General features: G+C 30.9%; 1 protein-coding gene across 2 annotated transcripts; it reads left to right on the top strand.

The window, feature by feature from the left end:
• Positions 1-99: 99 nt before the first annotated feature.
• LOC139523787 (UDP-xylose and UDP-N-acetylglucosamine transporter-like) lies at positions 100-22,433 on the top strand. 2 transcript variants are annotated; one of them, XM_071318069.1, is made up of 10 exons: positions 100-262; positions 1,628-1,741; positions 3,160-3,262; positions 5,719-5,768; positions 7,477-7,558; positions 8,133-8,193; positions 13,114-13,223; positions 14,275-14,350; positions 14,764-14,836; positions 15,809-22,433. In XM_071318069.1, exons 1-10 carry the CDS (start codon positions 186-188, stop codon positions 16,047-16,049), a joined length of 987 nt encoding a protein of 328 aa, XP_071174170.1. In that variant the 5' UTR covers positions 100-185; the 3' UTR covers positions 16,050-22,433. The 2 variants fall into 2 exon arrangements, with proteins under 2 accessions (XP_071174170.1, XP_071174178.1); XM_071318077.1 differs by lacking the exon at positions 3,160-3,262 and adding an exon at positions 3,018-3,120 and having other exon boundaries at positions 15,809-20,213.
• The last annotated feature ends 1,206 nt before the right edge of the window (positions 22,434-23,639 follow it).

The raw sequence follows: 23,639 nt of genomic DNA, 5'->3' as shown, positions 1-23,639 counted from the left end.
CATCATTTTTTTCGAATTTCTTTAATTTATATAAAATGTCTCTTGAGGTATAAGAGAAAAAAGTTAAATAATAATGTTTTCCTTTTTGTTGTTATAAGCGGCTCTACAATTACTTCCGGTGCCGGCGTTGACGTCTGAAATTTTCCAATAATTTCCCAACTTCATTTTATTCTAGAAAAACAACTATGCATCCTGCAATCCCAATCTCACTTGTATTCCTTGGTTGTTGCAGTAATGTTGTATTCCTAGAATATTTAATAAGGTACATCACTTCGAAATTCTGTATTCTGTATTCGAAAAACGATTAGAAAATAGAAAAGGGAGGGGGGTGCATAATACAGAATAGCTGCGGAACCGTAGCTCTTAGGTCCTTATGTTATTTTAAATACAGAATACAGTGCATAATAAAAAATTTGTATGTAAAAATTGTGAGGCATGAGCTAGGTTCGCCCTGGGTTCATTCACCAATACGGTCTATTTACCTTGATCACACTTATTGTTATATGAGGAAGGTGCTACCTTGAATGCCAGTTTTATACCAAGACTAAATCCTGTATAGTGATTGATTGTTGCCAATGTTGGTTGCTTAACATCCAGTGGCAAATATTTCATGCATGCTCAGGACGAATGTCCTTTATTCAATTCAATTCATTCAAAGCTTTATTTACAGTCGACATGTATCATAACAAATAAATATAAGATCTCTAAGCTTTTATAACCGACAAATACATACATTACCATATTAATCATACATGTACACAATACTAATATTAAAACATAAAAGACATAGAACATACATTTCATGCACACTTAGGCTGCACTAATTTAATAAATTTATATTATACACATGCATAAGCACTAAGCTAAAAGCAACATAATGTCCTACATTAACATATAATTTTTGTCTAAAGTAAAATAAGTTCAGATGAAAAATGTTGCAAAACAAAAAGTATGTAAAGGTTAACATACAGTTTTCATTTATAAACTTGACTAAATGTCAATAAAAGTCAATGTAGAATGATTGCTAATGAGAGAAATATCCAGTGTATCCACCAAATGATAAAATTGAAAATGGAATTTGGGAATGTGTCAAAGAGACAACAACCCATTCAAAGAGCAGAAAACAGCCGAAGGGCACACAGCGAGAAAATCCAGCACAGGGATGTACAAGTCACTGTATGACTTTTAACAATGAGCAAACTTTTATATTATACTATTAGAAGTGAAACAAAAAATATCAAACAATTCAAAGAGAAAACCAACAGCCTTATTTATGAACTGAACAATAAACAAAAAATAAATATGGTAAACTGCAACTAATGAATAACATGCTCCTTGAAAGGAATACTGTACATGTATATCGAAACCTGTTTGCAACTGCTTAACCTAACCTGGACAGAGGAGTGGCAGAACAACATAATAACAAACTGTATAAAACAGTTGAAAAAGGCTTGACTCATCAGATAGACTCAAAGCACAAAAAATAGAAATAAATGTAAATGAAAATCCCACTACCAAACCATGTTGGCAAAGAACATACATACTATCGGTCCAGATATTTTAACATATATTGACACTGTATGAAAAATATATTAGTTTTGTATAAAAATTACTTTTATATTTTCAGTGATCTTCCTACCTGTGGAAACCTGATAACATTTATGCAGTTTGCCTTCATTGCAGTAGAAGGTTTAATATTTACAGCAAAATTTGGAATGATAAAACCAAAAATTCCTATTCGGTATGAATCACAAGTTAAAATTCAATAATAATTTTATTTGACACTATGTAGCTATAGATTTAAGCAATTGGTTGACTTCGATGCTTAAGGCTAACACTTCAGCTATAATATATACTACAGAGTTTTATTGTAAACTTATCATTGTTAACTCATCTTCAGCAAATACACATATAAGTTACTAGAATTAGGATATATTTGAATATTCCTTTTTTTCCTAACAATGAAAGACTAGAAAAACTGTTTAAAGTAAACATGATAACTCCATTAGTGAGGTTAATCAAATGATAATATGATATTAAAGTACTTACATCATTTTACATGTATTTGATACTATAAAAAAATGTTTTAATTACATGTACATGTATTAAGGATGTCTACTTCTAAGTTTCAACTTTTAATTTATAGTTTCTTTATACTTCCTGCTTTTTCCTAGGCTTTGTATGGTAAAAACAAATGTACTCACAAATCCTAGTTTTTACCATACTTTGCAAAAAATTGCATGTTATAATAATATGGATGAGAGTCAATGAGACTGCAGCTGTACTAGCACAGAACAATACAATAAAAAAAAATACATGTTGCTTTATTAAATCTGGTATTAGTTCCTCCTGTATGTAGACTTTACTGAGGTTGCTTAAAATTATAGTGTGGTGCTTTTTAATATCATGAAAGTAACAACTCATTTATAGAATTTAAGTATGTTCTATCTATCATGCTGGTGTGTCTAAAAAAAATAGCATAGTTTGTAGAGTAAAATGCACTTTAGAAAGGAAAAGGTATGATAAGAAAACTAAGATTTCTTTAGATGAGATTTTTCAAATTTTACAAAATCTGGATTAATTGAATACCATGAATCTTTTATTAGATTACACAACTTTAGAAGAAAAGAAAAAATAATGTACATGTGTAATGTTATGACTTAAAATAATGATATCACAATCCATCACTTAAGCTTCCACCCAATGTTTTTAATGTATGCCTTTACCACAAAATTCAACATATTACTTGGTTGTGCTGACCTTATAACACCATACACTATATATAAAGAGAACAGATTCATACTTTCAAAAATATATATGGTAGAAAGAGCCTTATCGTACCTTTTCCTTTAAATTTGATGCACTTACAATGTAAATTTATGTATGATTATTGTAAAATTAAACCATTTTCATAGATTATTGAAGAATAGCAGAATAAATGTGTGCATGCATATATACAAAGAGGATTTAACTTTATTTAATGGAAAATTAGAAAATTCAGTATTTATATTTTTCAGTATATATGGATTGATGGTGTCACTTTTCTTTCTTGTGCAAGTGGCCAATAATGCGGCATATTCATTCAATATATCTATGCCACTCCAGATGGTATTCAGGGCAGTAAGTATAGAATGTCATGCTAACATTCCTATTTTTCAGCATCTACACAGTAATGGTGGCATTCTTCTTTGTTGTACAAGTTGCCAATAATTATTCCTTGTCATTCAATGTCTCTCTGCCTTTACAGATGATATTTAGAGCAGTAAGTATTCAATTAAGTGGTCAAATGTTTTATCTATTTAGAGCAGTAAGTATTCAATTTAGTGGTCAAATGTTTTATCTATTGGTACATCAATTTTTAAATCTTAATCATCTTTATCAATCAAACCCAAACTTATACTTATTTCTCAGAAGAGATCAATTCATTATTAATTTTATTAAAAGCTGTTTAAAGAATATATCAGATGTTGAAAACAAAATCACTGGTGGAACTGCTGTTTGTCAGAGATGAAAGCTGTTTGACCAGAGCAACATTGATTTCAATACCTAACATTTTTATTTGAATAGCAATATGTAAAATTTTAATTGTACTAACCATGGCCAGTTGCAAGAATTTCAGTTAACAATGGTATAAGTTTGGGTCTGAAAATTGTTTAAAGAGGCAAATAACTTTTATTGAGTGGATTTCCTTTGGGGTAACATTCAATATGAGAATATAGGTTGGTGTTTTTTTCTAAACATATTTACAGTATATATATTTTTAGTCAAAAGTCAAGGGATTTTTTTTTTTTTTATTAAATTGCAATTGCAAGGAAAATAAACTTCATGATTATAACAAAAATAAATATTTAACTATGGTATTGAATATAGACCTACTGAAAATAATTGTATATCAATCTTTCAGCACAATAGGATTGATCTTTTTATGATCTTGAATTCAATGTTTAAAAAATGTACAAACATAAGTAAGAAATATGGTACTATTGTCTAAGAAAAGTTTTTACAAAAAGATGTGTATTAGTGACATCCACTCTGATAAAAATTTTATCGGTAAAAATGTGGCTTTCTGCAATATACTGCTACATTTAGGTAGGGAGCATCATGTATGAAAGATTTTATGTGAAAATAATATTTGCACAGACCTCTCCTTGAACACATATTGGGATACTTTATTGACTGCATCATTGAGACATTTGAATGGCATGTAGCAGTCTTTTCTCTAAGTATACATTTAACAGTGGATTTATTTTTATTTGTGGAGTACTTGTTTTTTGTGGATTTTGTTGATAATTGTGAACCAGAATTTTGAATGCTTTAAGAAATATGAATTTCCAATATACTTGAAAAGTATGAAAAGAAAAATCCACAAAATACAATTTTCCTGCACTCATAAAAACAAATGAATCCACAGAGTGGCTAGTTAGAAATATCTTTATTTATGTCATTTCAGTGTACAGCTAGTCAGTACTGTAAAAGCTTCTCTGTTTAGTTCTATAATTTAAAAAAAAAATAGTTTGAAAATGAAATGTAATGGATTTTTAGAGATCATCAAAAATCTGCTAGTACCAGATACATAGATTAAAATTAAAGATAAGATTCTAACTAAACATGAAATCTATATGTGATAAAGGATATTTTTTATAGATTTTAAGAACTTAAGATGGCTATATTGCATCATGTGTGGCTCTACCAGTTCTCTCTTGTAATCAAGCCAGTAAAACAGAATAGACCACTTTCGAGTTCATCCGTCACCGGAAAAAACTGGTCAATTATACGCGCCTTTATGACGTCATTTACCAGATAAAGGGGGTCGCCTGTATCCCTGCACTATTTACGTTCATCAAGCGTCTTAGTGATCGTCATTGTGCAGGATAAACAAGAAATAATGGTTGTTCTGTAGGTACTTAATGACAATTCCCTTATGACAGTAATGCTGATTGTCAATTTTGAGAATTCAATTTGCCGAATAATTCGTACAATATAGAATTATAGTTTTCCAACCACTCGCTCAACGTTGGAACGGAAGTGACGACGCCCCTAAATGCACAAATGACGTTCACTAAAACCAGAGTTTTTGACGGAAATGCATCGAACTCGAAAGTTGTCTATTGTATTCGCTTAAGCTTATAGATCTCTCAATTTCATTGAAAGGAATAAAGAAATTTACAATATATAATATTATATTACTCAAGACATCCATATAGCATTGTAACAGCATGTTAACAGATATAAGAAAATGTGGTATGAGTGCAAAGGTTATCTTTGTGGAAAATAGATTATTTTCTGAAGAATAATTAATACACATTTAGATGTTTTATTTCTGTCTAAAGTTGATAAGTTCTTGCAGATAAGCATATTCCACTTAACAGTTGTAGGTGTCTTAATTTAGGGTAATGTCCTGCAGTAACAGAAACTATGACTTGATCCATTTTAGTTTAAGACTAAATGGATCAAACAGCCATGCATAAAAAAAATGAAACAAAAGTGTATACATGATTTTTTATCATCCTATTTTCACTGCAAGTGCCAGTTTTGTTTGTTGGTATTCTTTTACAGATAAATCCATCTTGCCTTCTCATTGGCAATTGTCAATATCAGTGAAAATAAAATAAGTGATTTGAGAGAATTTGGTTTTTTTTTTGTTTTGTTTTATAAGTTTTAGTTTAATTAAAAAATAAATCATCCTGTGTTTTGAATATTTAATGTTAAATTTTACAGGGATCCTTGATAGCTAATTTGACATTAGGAATGATTATCATGAAGAAAAGGTAAGAGTTGTGATTAATATTTTGGGACAACTAGAATGCTTTACATAAATACTAGTGATTAGGACTAGCTTCTAATAATGAATTTGTTTTTGTTTGTGTTAATACACCCTATATATACCTGGTTGATAGATTATTACTGTGTATGTCGATAACATTGGTTAATTTCTGCTGCTTTGGTTGATGAAGCCTGGTTGACTGTTGCTTTTTCTCATCATTTGTTCATGGAAGTTAAAAAGCTAGACTGCCTTTAGTCTGTTTTTGGCAGCAGGGTAGTCAACAATGTATTAGTTTGTGTCAGTTAATGTGGATCTGAATTCCTTGCTTCTTTTAATGTTAACATGCTTTGAAGGAATGCTTTCTTTAAGGTGAATATAAATTCATCGATTGACTTAATGTACCTAGATTTACATGTGAATATACAATTTTTAATTCATTATTGACGCCTGCTCCAAAAGATTTACTGGTTTACCTCTGTTTATTTGTCTGTTACAGGTTTGAATAAGATTTTTCTCAACCACTGTAAATCAGTTCTTCTTGATATTTGGATACACATTTACAGATCTGTCGCTTTTGATCTGGATGTTCTAGACAGGGATGGATATTTAAGAAAATACAAATCATAACTTATTGATATTTTGTACACAGTTTGATATTTGAAAGCTAAACGGTGTGCTAACATCCTCTATAATGTTTGCTTCCATATTGTTAAGTATATATGTATTTGATTTCACCCCAAAACAGGGTTTATAATAGTGAATAGTAACTCACACTACATCTGTTTAGTCTGTTTGTGTTGATTTCTTTGGTTTGTGTTGATATACATAGATTCATTTATATAAGTTAATGATAATATAGTGTTGATGTTCTTTAATTGATTTTGATCTTACCGCTCCTGGTCATGGCACTATTATGACTCATGGATAAGTTCTTAATATGGATGAGTGATAAACAATATCTATTTCTTTTGAATGTGTAATCTCAATTTCAATATTGTAACATTTTAATAATTATAGAACAGTTTTACACTAGCGATAGAAAATATTGCAAACATAACATTAAAAGATTCTTTCTGTGTATGTTAACATACCTTTATTGATTTGATTTTGTTATTTAAGTAGAACTTATTGGTTAGAAATCTGCCACTTTTAGTATTGCACAAGCTTATGTTTTAAAAAATGTTTAAATGTTGGTTGCTTACTTACTTACATCAACAAATGGGAGTTTTAACGACCTTGACTGCCTAAACAGCCCTTGCACAATCGGTTTACTTACATCTGGAAAAACAACAAATTATAAATTTCAGGAAATGACACTGCAGGTAGCATAAAATTTATACATGTGAATCTTTTTTTTTTTTTTTCATTACATTTTTTAAATAAAAATCTTTTATTATATTTGACTTCCTATAGATGTTCTATTGTAGCCTACTCCCTTGAGTGCAGGAAGTAATGGTTTTTGGATTGCAGGCTGGGTCAAAACAAAGATTTTTAAAACAAATATTGTTTTCTGGGCTTTAGAGCAAAGACTGGTCAGTTTAGAAAGAAAGATGAGGTTCACATGTTGAAAGTTTTTGAAATGAACTTTATTATAAATTTTCCATTGAAGCTTAACTTATCTACAGTAGATGGTCTATTGAATTTTAATGTATGAACCTGGTCAAAATCTAATAAAGTTGATTATAATTTATATATGTATTTCTATTACCTAGATATACTACTGGGAAGTATATATCTGTAGTGTTGATTACAGCTGGGATAATTCTATGTACTATAGCATCAGCTCAACAAGTAGTAAGTATATGTTTCAACAATCTTTGGAATGCATTTTATGAACACCGTAAAAAGATCAGTTAATTTTTGGCAAAAAGAAATATTTATATGTCTGTTCATCCTATGATCAATCTTTTTCTTATGTGTCTCAATGTAAAATGTACTACTATAACAGTTTACTAGCTTTGGAATGTAGAATGCATGATTTCAATATCATCATGTTAAGTACTTTTAGATATATGGATCTTTCTTTGGTACAGTATTGTATATTATTATTGTTTTGTATATATATCACAAATTACCATGTCTGTTCATTGCCTTGTCAACTAAACTCTTCATTAACAGCTTTACAGTTATTAAAGAACATTCACACAGTTCAATTGCACACATACCAATTGAGATGCATAAAGAAATTTAATCTCAGTCCAATATGTTAAAGGGGAGAGAATTGTAATTTACTTACTTTATTATCTGTTTGTGTGTCTTGTAGTTGTAAACATAGCCACTATGTCTCTAATTTTCATTGTTTTCATGTTTTAACTGATAAACTATTGATTGTACATGTTAGTAGATGTTACATTTTACTTTTTTCCAGGAAGACAACAAAGCAACATCAACAGGAGACCTATTATATGATTTGGCAATATGGTTTACAGGTAAGTGGAAGTACTGTTTCCCTTAATGTCATATATATTATGTATTCTACAACCTTTATGAGAGATTTTTTATACACTTTAAGAATCAGTTTTAGAAATAAAGGACACTTTTCACAGTTGTAAAATCCTCCCAGATTGAACCTGCAGCTGTATTGTGGTAATGTTTTTATGCATGACCTGATGTTATGTATGCTGATTAAAAGAACATCACAATGCATATGATGAGAATAGACAACAAATGTGTTTGATAAGAATTACAGAAAAAAACCTGAATTATTACCCAGTCTTAGATATCAATCAGATAATCTTCTTCCACATGAACTCCTAAACATGGAACACCTTGATTCCTTCTAACACCTTTCTTTCTCCAAGGTAATCTAGTACAATATTTTCTCTAATTCTTCGTCATTTTATCCCTTTCTGCACCCATTGTATAAAAAAAATTAATCAACGTGTGGTTAGTTGGATCTCAGTTCATCATTCGTTAAAATCTGATTATGACGTCGAATTTTCTTGTTTTCCTTTGAATTCCCTATTGTGACATCATGAAAAAAGGCGACCATGCCTGATGACGTCACAGAAAAAACACATCTTTTTGCAGATCAGTTGCAAAGAAGGAATAAAGGGAAATCACACTATTTAAACTACTAATAATAATTCATTAAAATTTTGCATTTAGACAGATCATACTTATTTCAATATTTTAGGCGAAAAAAAAATTGGGGTCACCGATGTTGTTTTCGAGATATGACGTCATCAAAAAGTAAAGAATTGAGTTATACCGTAATGTAGAAATAGCGCTCAAAAATGCTAAAAGAAGGCAAAATTATTGAAAAACGATGTTTAACTGGTTTAACTAAAACAGTCAATTGTAACTTTTATCTTATACACATTTATTTTTCTCAGTTTCCTTATTTTTTAAGGCCTTTTTACATTTCCCGCCATTTTTAATTGCCGTTTATTATAGATTTTTCTTGAAATAAAAAAAATCTACTAATGTTTTTTCCTTCAAACTTCTGCATTAATTGCAGCTTCAGTGGAGATTTTAAAAGAATAAATAAAAAAGGGGGGTCGCCGATGTTTTAAATCCGCTACAGTGGAAATAATCTTATTATCAATTTTGGCGGGAATTATATCTTTTTCTCTTAACGTTATAGAACGACGTTGTTAGCATATCAGCATTTCTTGCAATGCTTGGAACTATTGGGTTAAAATTATATATATATATTTTTTTTATATGATAATTTTTTTTTTGTTAAGGTATTTTGATTATTCATTCTTAGACATACAGTAACAGTTTAGTAAAAAGTAATTGTCAAAGTTAGGGAGCTACCATTTGATTTTTATGGGGGGGGCTAGGATGAAATTTGAAAAAAATAGGCAGGACAGGAGTTTTGAGTAAAAAAAAAAGGCAGGATAAGACACTTGCAAAAAAAAAAGTCAGGACGACAATTTAGGTAAAAAAAAGTCAGGATAAACTAAAAAGAAAAAGGCAGGACCGAACAGAGTGAAAAATAAAAAGGCAGGACAGAGATTACAGCAGGGCAAAATTTTTCATCCTAGCCCCCCCATAAAAATCAAATGGTAGCTCCCTTATAGTCATCTAAATTTTTTAATTGCATTTGTTGTATAGGAAAAACTAATGTGTGCCTCATGCCGTATTAAAGAATTAATTTACGGCTTGCAGATTTAGAATCTGGACCTCGGGATTTCATGTTTTGAAGCCCGGGATTTCGGGATCAGGACCCCTCTGACCCCCCCCCCCCCTTCCCCACCCCTCATTAATGATAGTTAATTTGAAAATTATTATTGAATTTGTGTACCAATATTTAAGCACTCTCTGATATATCATGTTGGCTATTTTTGTTTAAAGAACCAAGGAATAAAAAGTAAAAAACCTGGATGTCCTTTTCAGTCATAGTCTCCGACAATATTCCTTTATCACTGTCGACAGTGATCACATTGAGTGATCTAAACTCGAACCTACATCTGAACTTTTATTACTATTTATTAATTTTTTTACCATTGTTTTCTTGAGTTTTGCAAAACTTTCAGTGGCAAATATTACATGAACATCAGCACTAAACATTTGTCTATATGAGTGGAATATTCTTTCACTAGACTGACCATTAATGTGTTTGTTACAGTTTAGCAGTACTCTGTGAGACATGTGTATATCTCTACATAAATACATGTGTGTGTGTGTGTGTTTGTGTGTTAAATATTTCTCTTGTTGGAGACTGGTAAAGCCAAATGTATAGTACGTATTGAATTATTATACGCCCGGTTACGGCGGACATTAACTCAAAAACGCTTTAACCAATTGGCATAAAACTTTAAAGAAATTGTTTATATCTATTGACGTGAGCTCCCTTTCATTTTCTTTTTTTTTTAATAAATTTTGATTTTACGTTTCCGAGTTATCCATTAAAAAAGGGGGATTTTCCAGTTTTCGGACAATTATAACTCAATATCGCTTTCATCAATTTCCATACAACTTTGATAAATTGTGTATATCTGTTGATGTAAATACCCTTTTGATTTTCATAAATTTCTAATATGACATTGAGAAGTACTGAATCTTTCTGAAATTGTACCACAAGGTTCCATATCACAAATGAAAGGCTGAAATTGATTTAAGGGGTACATGTAATTGCTCAAAACGTTTAGGAATTAGGGGCCACAAACAAGCATTTTACTAAAATTACTATTTTACAATAACTTGTGTTGATCTATCTAAAATTGTACTACAAGGTTCCATACCACACAGGGAAGGCTGGGATTGAGTTTGGTGGTACTTACTCCAAAAGGTGGGGGGGGGGGGTTGCACAATAGATTTTTAATACCTTTGACCACATTTATTTTGTGTCAGAAACCTATATTATGTCAAAATTTTTATCACAATCCAAATTTAGACCGTATCAAGCTTTAATATTGTAGCCAAACTTGCCCCAACTGTTCAGGGTTCAGAGGCGTTAGATATCAAAGGAACATTTGGGAAAGATAGACGACACTTAAATGATTTCTGTCGTGACACGTGAAATATATAACGATTTCAAATAGGACTTCACACATTTACGTCCAGTATATTCAGAACTAGAACATATGAATTTGACTCATAATTACACCTTATGCAAGAATCCGGGGTTTTGATTGGTTAATAGCCAGTGTATTTTTCACCAATTTACTGTTATCAAATGAATATCGTTCATTTTTATCGTCGCCGGGGTATTTGCTAAAAGGATATGCCTTTTTTATCCTCTCTGCCGTGGTATTTGCCAAAAAATACTCTATCCGACTGGACGCTTGTAACGTCACGATCATCAATGAGGCCCCTCATGGGGGGTCCTAGTAATCACATAATCACCATTTTTTTGCCAATATAATCACATAATCATTAAATATTTGCTTATCTTTAGTAATCAAATAATCATAAACTAAAAATACAGTCCTAGGTAATCAAATAATCATGAAATATTTGGCTTAATAATCAAATAATCATTAAAAAAACGGCCAAGTAATCACATAATCAAAAACCCCATGAGGGCCCTCATCAATGCGTTTTAGTACATTAACATTCGGTGTAATTAAACAGATATATCATGTTATTGAGGGGTATTTGAGAAAAATACCAGTCTTGAGAATGAATTTCCCTCGCCTTACGGCTCGTGAAATTTAACATTCTCTCGACTGGTATTTTTCGCAAATACCCCTCCTTAACATGATATATCTGTTCATAATGACTTTGTAAAAACCCGACAGGCTGAGCCGGATAAATACTTAATGAAATGAGATGTTTGATGAATTATTTATACATGTAGTATAGAAGACTATAATAGTTAAGACATTGCATGCATGTGATATGAGAAAACTGAAAGTTGAAACTCATTGTTCTTATTTACAACCCTCTTTTGAACAGAAAACTACAGATTCCGATAGCTATACGCTAACATGCTGGTACTCTTGGTCTATATGTACCCCCCCCCCCCCACCCCCGAAAATATACGCTGAACCCTACATACCGCATCGCGGAGATACGCTGCCAAAGTTGTGCCATTTCATGACCACTTTCGGCTATTTTTTTGCCATACATTTTGTCCATTTCGAGTAGCATTTTCATTTTTGCACTTAAGGTCAAGATGAGTCCATACTATTTTTGGAAATTTAGAATTCAATTAGATATTGAACATATACATCAGAAAATTAAAATTTTTTTTATGTCAACGACTTCGTTATCGAGGAAATGGTCGGAGAGGATGAAATTCCAATGTTCTTAGATGATTATGTGTTTTGTATTGGTAGATCCTTTTTATCATAATGGTCTGGATAGTGGATCATTCATTTGTTAATGTTTATTTTGTGTTTCCAATATTTTTTTATTCTTTATATTTTAGCACCTCATCATTCAATCTTTTTTTTTGCCTTTTATTCTGCAGTATTTGCTCATTATTTTGTATTCCGCAGGTAAACCCCAATACAATCTAGAAACTCGCTAGTACAACATATCAGTTGTAAAAAATATGATATGTCCATTATCATTTCTCCTGCTTTAGTGGAACATCCCTTCGAGCTTTCGCTTTTTCATAAATTAGCAACCTTTACGGCGGAATCGAAAACGGCGACGTCATAATACAGTTACGACACTATGGCGGCGCCGAGAGCGATGCGTATAAACAATAGTGTTTGCCTGTGTATTGTTTGAAAAACATCAGAGAATTAGATTCCACCACCAAATCTCATGTACTACGATATGTATCTACTCTCAACAGTCAAATTTTGAATATTTTTAAAAAATGCTCGGCAAGCCTCACGTTTTAAATTTGAAAATTTAACTGTCTCGAGTGGATAAATATTGTATCACATTTTATGCAGTGGTAGAATCTATATATATCTATGTAAACATGTGATGGTATATTTCAGGTATATTCATATTGACAGCTGCTTTGTTTATGACAGCTGGAATGGGTATCTACCAAGAAGGTATCTACAAACAGTATGGTAAACATCCAAAAGAAAGTCTCTTCTTCAATGTAAGCAGATCAAATCTTTTATAGCATTTTTCAATAGGAATAGTTACATCATAACAGTTAGATATGGAAGATAAGCTTTTGATGTAAAAAAAACCTGATTTGTCTTTTCAATACATGTTTATTACTTTTTTTATTCAATATAATTATGCAAATATTGCATAATCCCAGGTACAATTTCTATTGCATAAATAAACACTCTTATGCGTTTTGTATGTTTAGTGGCTTCATATGGCATTTTCATTTATTGAAGCCTGAAAGGATATATTGTGTCGCCTTGATTGAGTCAAAAGAAAGACTAAGCCATGGTGTTAAGGGTGTCGGTGGCATCAATAGTTTGAGAAAGTTTGTCATTAGATCAGTTAAAGGGGAACCACTAATAAGTCAACTATGTTTAGTATTAAAAGTTGTATTAGCATTGTCATGTATTGTGTCCATAGAATTTATTTGGCCCTTCAGTCATTGAATTTTAATATTTTGCATGTATTACTTGATAATTTCAACCACTGCATAAAATTACACAGAGGAGAGACATATTTCTGTGTCAACAGTTTATTATTCATACTCATTTTCAAATACTTAAAAAATATGAGAGCAGAGCAGAATACAGTAAAATTTAACAGCTGTCTATCCATTGGTTTAAAGTTTTTATTTAGAGACATGCTTGAATCCAGTGCAGTAGATGTGTTCCCTGACTCAATCATATCAAGATCTCAAAATTTGTGTTTGATGCTTCTCTGCAATACACACAGCATTTAGAAGTATGTCAGAGGAGTTCTTGCCTTGGAGTAGGAATTATGAGTTTTATAAGGGTTTCATAGCTATGAGTAACTCATAGGACCAAAGTATTTGAAAAAGACATTATGGTACTATATATTCCAAATAAAACTGTACTTTTTCAAGTAATAATTGTTACAAGATTTCTCATGGGACTTTCAAAAACATTTGATGGTTGATTTTTATATTAACATATTTCAGAAGTTTTGATTGAAAGTTAAGAATTGATTCATGTTTGTCAATAAAATAAAGGATGATAATTTTACTTTTTTTACAGCATGCTCTACCTCTGCCAGGTTTTCTCCTATTAGCAACAGACATATACAGTCATATACAGAAATTTAATAATTCAGGTATGATCATATATACAACTTATTCTAATGTTAGTCTGAAAAATGTTATGTCATGGGTTAGATATGCATGAAATACTAGGAGGACAGCTTTATTATAAGACATTATGTCATAGATAAGTTGTGTAAGTAAGTTATTTTAATCTCTTACATTATAATGTTAATAAACTGCTCATTTAGAGTGCATAAGTTGATAATTTGAATGGTGTGTAACTTGATATTTAAAAATCATTTCTTAACTTACAATTGAGGTTAATTGTAACATGTAAATATAAGCATCATTTATCACTTTTATTTAGAAAGTATTATATCATCCAAAAATGTATTACACAATTTTTGCTTCATTTGACCTATTGTCATCGATCATTTCATACACTTCGATTATCATTTTAATTTAATGATTTATTCTTTTTTAGCACCATTAGATTTAGCCTTTGGAATAAGTTTACCAAGATTGTGGTTTTTCCTGATTTTCAATGTTATAACACAGTATCCTTTTAAAATGGTTGAAGATTAAACAAATGTTGTTCAGTAAAAAAAATAATTGTCAAATAACCAGTCGAATACAAGATGGTTGTGAAATCATCTACCATTCAAAAACAGTTGCTAATAAAGATTACATCTAAAAGATTTTGAATCATTACTGAACATTTAGAAGAAATAGAAAAGGTAAGGGATACAACTGTGTAAAGACCATGTATATCCACTGTCATTGTGGATTTGAAAGATTTCCATGTACTAACTGAAATGAAGACCATTTTGAAATAAAAAGAATCTGTGTTGTCCAAGTTGTCTGCACTATATAACAAATTCAATATGCCTGGGTTTTTTTTAGATTCAGAATTAGGTCTTCAGTTCTCTTGAAAGAAAAGTACTAATTTATAAATTGTATTTTTAAGAATAGTTAGTTAACTAGTACTTCATGAAAAAACTTCAGTTGCTAAAATGAGAAAACAATTTACTATTTGAGTTGCCACCCTTTCGGAATGTCTAATGTTCTGAATGCATGTTGTATTGTACAAGTCTATTAAAGTTTGAACAGATGAGAAATGAATAGAAAATAGATTGATACCATTTCTAGAGGTCTTTTTTATCACATAAACTAAAGCTGAGGAAAGCCTAAAAAAAAATTAAAATGGAAAAACAACAATTAAAATGGTGTTCCTAAAAGAAAATTAGGCAACCCCTACTATGTAATTGTTATCTATATATTGATAATACCATCATCCAGTAGCAGTCCAAATTTCCCTCACCTTAATCCTGGACGGCTTCTAACAGCACCTACCTATTGTATTAATGTTCATTTGTTCTCGTGCATGCAAGATTTGCCATTGAATGTCAAACAACAAACATCAATCTAAGGTCTTGTCTTCAAGATTAATGTTTAAGAACTAACACAGGGTTTATATTATTCCAAGAATCATATTGAATTATTTGATTTGTCCTTAAATCATTGACCAGATATATATGTATACGAAGTGTATTCATCCTAACCACAGAGTGTTCATCGTTAACTGTGACATTAGTCGTCACACTCAGGAAATTTGTTAGTCTTATATTTTCTATATGGTATTTCCAGAATCCATTTACAACAACACATTGGTGTGGTACCTTGTTAGTATTTATAGGAACACTCATCTTCACAGAAGTACTGCCACTAGATAATCTACTACCACAGAAGAAGATGAAAAAAGAAGATTGATTTTTTTATATTTTAAGATCTTTCTTTCATTATGTATCCACGCTATCAACTAGCTTCTGAATTTTCTTTATTTAGATTTCAAGCATATTTTTACTGATAAACAAAATAGTGTCATTATTTTTCGCAAATACTTTTCATAAAGTTTATTACAGGACAAATGCATTATTTGTTATCAAATAATGCAATTCTTAATTTGAATGACAATCCATTGAAAAGTGAAAACTGTTCAAGGAATTTTTGTTGTTGTTTTTTTTAAATGAGACCATCAAACATATATGATCTATTTTTCAATTTTTTAACCAAGAGAAATTATAAAACCTTATTTTTTATTTTCCATAAATATTCCTGAATGAGCTCTTTATTTTATGACTGATTTTTATATACTAGTAAAGCTTTCTTAGTTTGAAATCAAAATATCTAGACCAATAGCTTTAATATCTTCTGGACACTGTACAATTTAAGTTTACCTTTATGGCAAACAAGTATTAATTAATTCATATGGTTTGTATGGTCTTGCCTATATATAATTATAACCCACTGCAATGCCACCAAATCTTTAAATTTGTAGTATGTTTGTACATTAAGCAATTGTTGTGTAACTTAATATATAAAATACACTTGGCATAAAAACCAATCTCTTTACTTAGCCTTTTATGACGGCAGTCACATTGATTTGATGAACTTGTTGACCTGTGTTCAGAAGACTTAGAAATCCATAATTGATTTACATGTAGTATGTTAGTATTGTAGTAGTACAAATGTACATTACAAAATGTTTTATTATGTTATATTTAATGTATCTCAACCTGCCATAAACATTCTTGTGATCTCTTACAGGTTGGGGTTTAAGTGCAAATTTATAACATGACTTTGGATTTCTTTAAGCATATCTATATTTATTTGTATGCATTTGACTTATTACTGTAATATGCACATTATCCATTGAAAAAACCTTTTATAATTAACTTCACATTAAATTTACTTAAGTTCCAAAGTTTGGTTTTTATACGACCGCAAAATTTGAAAAAATGTTCGTCGTATATTGCTATCACGTTGGCGTCGTCGTCGTCGTCGTCGTCGTCGTCGTCCGAATACTTTTAGTTTTCGCACTCTAACTTTAGTAAAAGTGAATGGAAATCTATGAAATTTTAACACAAGGTTTATGACCACAAAAGGAAGGTTGGTATTGATTTTGGGAGTTTTGGTCCCATCATTTTAGGAATTAGGGGCCAAAAAGGGCCCAAATAAGCATTTTCTTGGTTTTCGCACTATACCTTTAGTTTAAGTTAATAGAAATCTATGAAATTTTGACACAAGGTTTATGACCACAAAAGAACGGTTGGGATTGATTTTGGGAGTTTTGGTTTCAACAGTTTAGGAATTAGGGGCCAAAAAAGGGCCCAAATAAGCATTATTCTTGGTTTTCGCACAATAACTTTAGTTTAAGTAAATAGAAATCAATGAAATTTAAACACAATGTTAATGACTACAAAAGGAAAGTTGGTATTGATTTTGGGAGTTTAGGTCCCAACAGTTTAGGAATTAGGGGCCAAAAAGGGACCCAAATAAGCATTTTTCTTGGTTTTCGCACCATAACGTTAGTATAAGTAAATAGAAATCTATGAAATTTAAACACAAGGTTTATGACCATAAAAGGAAGGTTGGTATTGATTTTGGGAGTTTTGGTCCCAACAGAATAAGGGGCCCAAAGGGTCCAAAATTAAACTTTGTTTGATTTCATCAAAATTGAATAATTGGGGTTCTTTGATATGCCGAATCTAACTGTCATGACTGTGTATGTAGATTCTTAACTTTTGGTCCCGTTTTCAAATTGGTCTACATTAAGGTCCAAAGAGTCCAAAATTAAACTTAGTTTGATTTTGACAAAAATGAATCAGTTAGGTTCTTTGATATGCTGAATCTAAAAATGTACTTAGATTCTTTATTATTGGCCCAGTTTTCAAGTTGGTCCAAATCGGGGTCCAAAATTAAACTTTGTTTGATTTCATCAAAAATTGAATAAATGGGGTTCTTTGATATACCAAATCTAACTGTGTATGTAGATTCTTCATTTTTGGTCCTGTTTTCAAATTGGTCTACACTAAAGTCCAAAGGGTCCAAAATTAAACTTAGTCTGATTTTAACAAAAATTGAAATCTTGGGGTTCTTTGATATGCTGAATCCAAAAATGTACTTAGATTTTTTATTATGGGCCCAGTTTTCAAGTTGGTCCAAATCAGGATCTAAAATTATTATATTAAGTATTGTGCAATAGCAAGTCTTTTCAATTGCACAGTATTGCGCAATGGCAAGAAATATCTAATTGCACCATATTGTGAAATAGCAAATTATTTTTTAATTAGAGTTATCTTTCTTTGTCCAGAATAGTAAGCAAGAAATATCTAATTGCAAAATATTGTGCAATAGCAAGATTTTTTTTTAATTGGAGTTATCTTTCTTTGTCCAGAATCAACTTAAATCTTTGTTATATACAATATACAATGTATATTCACTTTTTACTACCAACTGATAAATTAAAATAATCTTTACCATTCAGTGATAACAAGCAGTTTTTTTTACATCTTAATATTTTATGATGTATTTAAATGAGTAGTTTGTTGCAAACTCCATTAGAAATTTTAATTGAGATTAGTTTTGGAATAAGGGAAAGGGGGATGTGATTAAAAAAATTGGGTTCAATTTTTCTCATTTGAAATTTCATAAATAAAAAAGAAAATTTCTTCAAACATTTTTTTGAGAGGATTAATATTCAACAGCATAGTGAATTGCTCTAAGAGAAAACAAAAATTTTAAGTTCATTAGAACACATTCATTCTGTGTCAGAAACCTATGCTGTGTCAACTATTTAATCACAATCCAAATTTAGAGCTGAATCCAGCTTGAATGTTGTGTCCATACTTTCCCCAACCGTTCAGGGTTCAACCTCTGCGGTCGTATAAAGCTACACCCTGGGGAGCATCTGGTTGAAAATGGAATTGTTATGGTGGACTTAATGTCAAGCAAGATATAGGGATATTCTTTTCTAAACAAGAGTCTGTAACAATTTGATTAAAACTGGGCAAGGAATACATGTACAAACAATTAACACCTGCTTTAAGGCCTATCTTAGAATTGTGATTGGTTAAGGCTTTTTTAAAATATAGATTTATTGTTAGAAATGCTGCTAAATGCATCTACAATTTTCTGTCAGATATATTTTATACTATTTTACTTCATATATGTACTAAATATGCATGGAAAATCTGATGTTAAATATCAACAACAATCAAGTATATTTTACTAATGCACAATTTATGATTTTTACTGCTCTACAATCAGTCTTAATTTGTATTTCTCAGATTTGTTAATCATACCATTTACATGTAGTATACAGTTTAGAGAAGTGTTGACAATCACTGTAGAATAGCACATTTAATATAGTAATGGCCAGTTTCTTTTATGTTTAGTTAAATTTAAAATGTATCATTCTCATATCATAATATTTTCTGACAAAACTACTTACTTCAGAATTTAAACTTCATTTTGATTGGAATTACTTTAATATGTTATACTGTGAACGTGAAATAATTTTAAGCTCCCGTTTTTCGAGAGACCAGTGTGAGGTGCTACCATTATTTAAAAAAATGCTATTTGTTTTAGTTACTGTAGATGCGTTATTTTTCTTTGGATAAAATTTTATATTATTTTTCTATGTTTTTTTGTTTTGTTTCATCCTTTTTATATATTTACTTTCATTATTTGTCTTTTGATATTGTATCAATGCTGTTGGTATGTTTAAGTTTAGTACTGAATATGAACTGTTTTAGGAATGTCTGTGTTATAGACGACGGCCAAGATTTACTGAAATTTAAATACCTCATCATTTTTCATTCACACAATTATTTGTGAAAAGACTGGCTAATAAATCTATAGGCTTCAATCATTACATTTTCAGTGTTTTCTGATGAAATTCCAGTTCTTGAGTTGTTTTTGTACAGTGTATGAGCAGGCAGCTCCAGCTGTTTACCATGTCATAACTATGTTACTGTTTAACCAATGACTTTCAAATTTTGATATGTTTTCTTGCTTACATTGAAAAGATTATTGATTGTTATTTAACTGTGCAATCTGCAAATTAAGTATATAATTAAAAATTTAACAAAAGACTTTTTGTTCTGCTTGTACCCTGCTCTGATTAGGAGCTGATGCCTATGGAAAAATTACCTTTTCTGTTTTTACGAAGAAATTGAAAAAGGAATAGAAATCCAGTATAATTGTTTTATTTTGGGCTTTCAATTGTTTAAAAGCTGTACTCAGAACTCAGTGTACAAAATTTGTGCTCAAACACCAAATCCAGTATTTTGATTGATGTGTACCCAAGGTGTCATCAAATGAAAAAGTTTTTATTTTCACTCAGACTTCTATATTAAAAGTGTCAGAATTTTTGCAATAGACACAGGTGCTAGTCATTAGACAGCAATTTCTTTTGACAATCTTAATGTTCCTTATATATTTTTAGTTGTGTTATGTTTTGATGTTTTAAAATACAATGTTACGAGTGTAAATGTAGAATAAAACTGTTATTTTTAGTCTCACCTGTAATGCATACACTTTATGGATGTTTGTCCGCCATTACTAGACAATGGAAAAGTGATTATTATAAGACATCAATAGTTGAGCGACACAGAATCTCGGTCCAGCAGTGCAGATTTCCCAAATAGCAATAAGATGTTTTATTTTCTCGATTCACTCTGTTCAATCAAAAATAACTCATTTATATACTCTAGGCTACTTATTTTCTGACGACATCCTAATACCAACCAAGAAAAATAATATGTTTATCTCAAATATTTCCAATGAAATCATTTCTGTGTTAATAGACTAACACCAATATAGGGAAAGAAGGTGTGGTGACCATCTTTGATACATGTTTCATCCTCTGAATTACTGGTGACATCATCTGAAAGATACTGTTGAGCTGTGTTCCAGCCACCCTCTGAATTATAAGCTATCCGGATCAGCTTATTATGCTTCTTGAGTGATTGAATCAACTCTTCAAGAAGTTTCTTAGCTCCAGTGGGCTTTTTACTATCAATATACTCCACAGCTCTTTCAATACTGTCTACTAAGTCAGAATTCAATTCAAATTGTATCTGGTTACCTTTGAGAAGAAATGGTGTCTCAACTTTCTTCACCTTCTTATCCCAACTGTGATTTTTGTCGTCAAAGTTTCTCTCAATACCAGCCAACTTGCCTTTCATGTAAGTCTTGAACAAGGAAAACAAATCTGCATTAGTTACTTCTTCGTCGGAATTTCTGTCTGGTTCAACGGTCTCCTTACTGGGTTCAGGTCAGACATTATAACTCTTCCCATACACAAATACATATTCCTCGTTAGATGGTAACCATCCTTGTTGAAAAATTTAGTTGTGCATGCACAACTTTAAATACTAATGGAACTTCTTACTCTAATGTTATTACAATTATCCTGCTACCTGTACTCGAAAATTCATACGCCTTTCTAACATAAATATATTGTTGAGGATGAGCGATATAAGAATGTTAATCAAAGTGGGTCATGTAAACTATATAAATATAAAGCTTTATATTTTAAAAGTAAGAACTGAGTGTTTAATATCTAATTTCAAATGCTTTATGTTATTTAGTTTCCAACTGTCGGTTGTACCTTGTCCTTGGCCTCATTTTAATATTACATGATTTGTTGTAAAAGGACAACTTCATTTGCTATATAGAATCATTGTAATGTATACATGTCAGGATTGACTTTTGTGAAGTTATGATGATGTCATACATTTTTATTTTTTAAATTTCAGTAAATATACAGGGCTAAATAAATCCCAAAATGTACTCTTTTTTTTTGGTTGCTGGTTAAAAGCTTCATTATGGTTTTTAATTGGCTTTTTTTTGTACATTAAAATTTACTGCACATTGAATGCATATTTGTCTATTTGTGAATTGATAAATTTTGACAGTTCTAATTAGTAAGCACATACTTAATTACAGAATTGTATGCAAATTTGACTGTCAAACATATTCATTGTGTATTCACTCTCAATAGTGTTATTGCTTGCTTTATTTTGTTAAACCACTTGAATATATTTTATCTTCCCTCTAGCCTATAGTCCTCACTTTATATATACCAAAGGTGTGATTTAACTTTAAGTCATGTAAACAATATTCTTTCTATTTCTGATTTATATATTATGATTGTTTATGAAGATACCAGGTTATTTGTGTACATTACTGTTATTTCTGCCAGTAGTTGTTTATATTATTGGGTTGTTTGTTGCTTTTTATTGTTAATATTCTGGGCAAATATTGTGTATATTAATTGATTGTTATATGATTAAATGATTAGATTTGTTATTTTTTAAATGTTGCCATCAGTTAGAGCCGAATCATTTAAACTATCTGTTACAACAACTCCATGTAAAGGCTGGTATCTTTTACAGACAGTTTTTTCAAAGGAACATTGTAGGGTTGTCAGCAGTGACAGCAAATTTATTTAAAGGTTGCCATCTTTTATGGTCAATTCATTCAAAGGTTATCTGTTATGGCCAATCATTTAAAAAATTGCTGTATGTTATGGTTATTCATTTAAAGGTTCCTGTCCAGTATGGACAACTCATTCAAAGGTTGCTGTCCAGTATGGACAACTCATTCAAAGGTTGCTGTCTAGTATGGACAATTTATTCAAAGGTTGCTGACTAGTATCGACAATCCATTCATAGGTAGCTATCCAGTATGGAAAAATCATGCAAAGGTTGCCATCTAGTATGGGCAAACCATGCAAAGGTTGCCATCTAGTATTGGCAATTCATTCAAAGGTTGCTGTCTAGTATGGACAATTTATTCAAAGGTTGTTGACTAGTATCCACAATCCATTCATAGGTAGCTATCCAGTATGTGAAATTCATGCAAAGGTTGCCATCTAGTACGGACAAACCATGCAAAGGTTGCTATCTAGTATGGACAATTTATTTAAAGGTTGCTATCTAGTATTGGCAATTCATCCAAAGGTTGCTGACTAGTATCGACAATCCATTCATAGGTAACTATCCAGTATGGAAAATCCACGAAAGGTTGCTATCTAGCATGAGCAATTCATTCAAAGGTTGCTATCTAGCATGAGCAATTCATTCAAAGGTTGCTATCTAGCATGAACAATTCATTCTAAGGTTGCTATCTAGCAGGAGCAATTCATTCAAAGGTTGCTATCAAGTATGGACAATCCATTCAAAGGTTGCTATTCAATATGGACAATTCATTTCAATGTTGCAATCAAATATGGACAATTCACTCAAAGGTTGCCTTCTACCATGAACAATCCATGCAGATTTTGCTATCTAGCATGAGCAGTTCATTCAAAGGTTGTTTTCTAGTATGTACAATTCATTCAAATGTTGCTATCTAGTATGGACAACTTATTCAAATGTTGCTATCTAGTATGGACAATCCATTCAAAGGTTGCTGTCTAGTATGTTCAATGCATTCAAAGGTTGCTGACTAGTATTGGCAATTCATTCAAAGGTTGTTTTCTAGTATGTACAATTCATTCAAATGTTGCTA

The sequence above is a fragment of the Mytilus edulis genome, chromosome 1 (genome assembly GCF_963676685.1).
Source record: "Mytilus edulis chromosome 1, xbMytEdul2.2, whole genome shotgun sequence".
NCBI lineage: Eukaryota > Metazoa > Mollusca > Bivalvia > Mytilida > Mytilidae > Mytilus > Mytilus edulis.
Note: the sequence above shows the minus strand (reverse complement) of the source record. Positions and strands in the feature narration are given on the sequence as shown.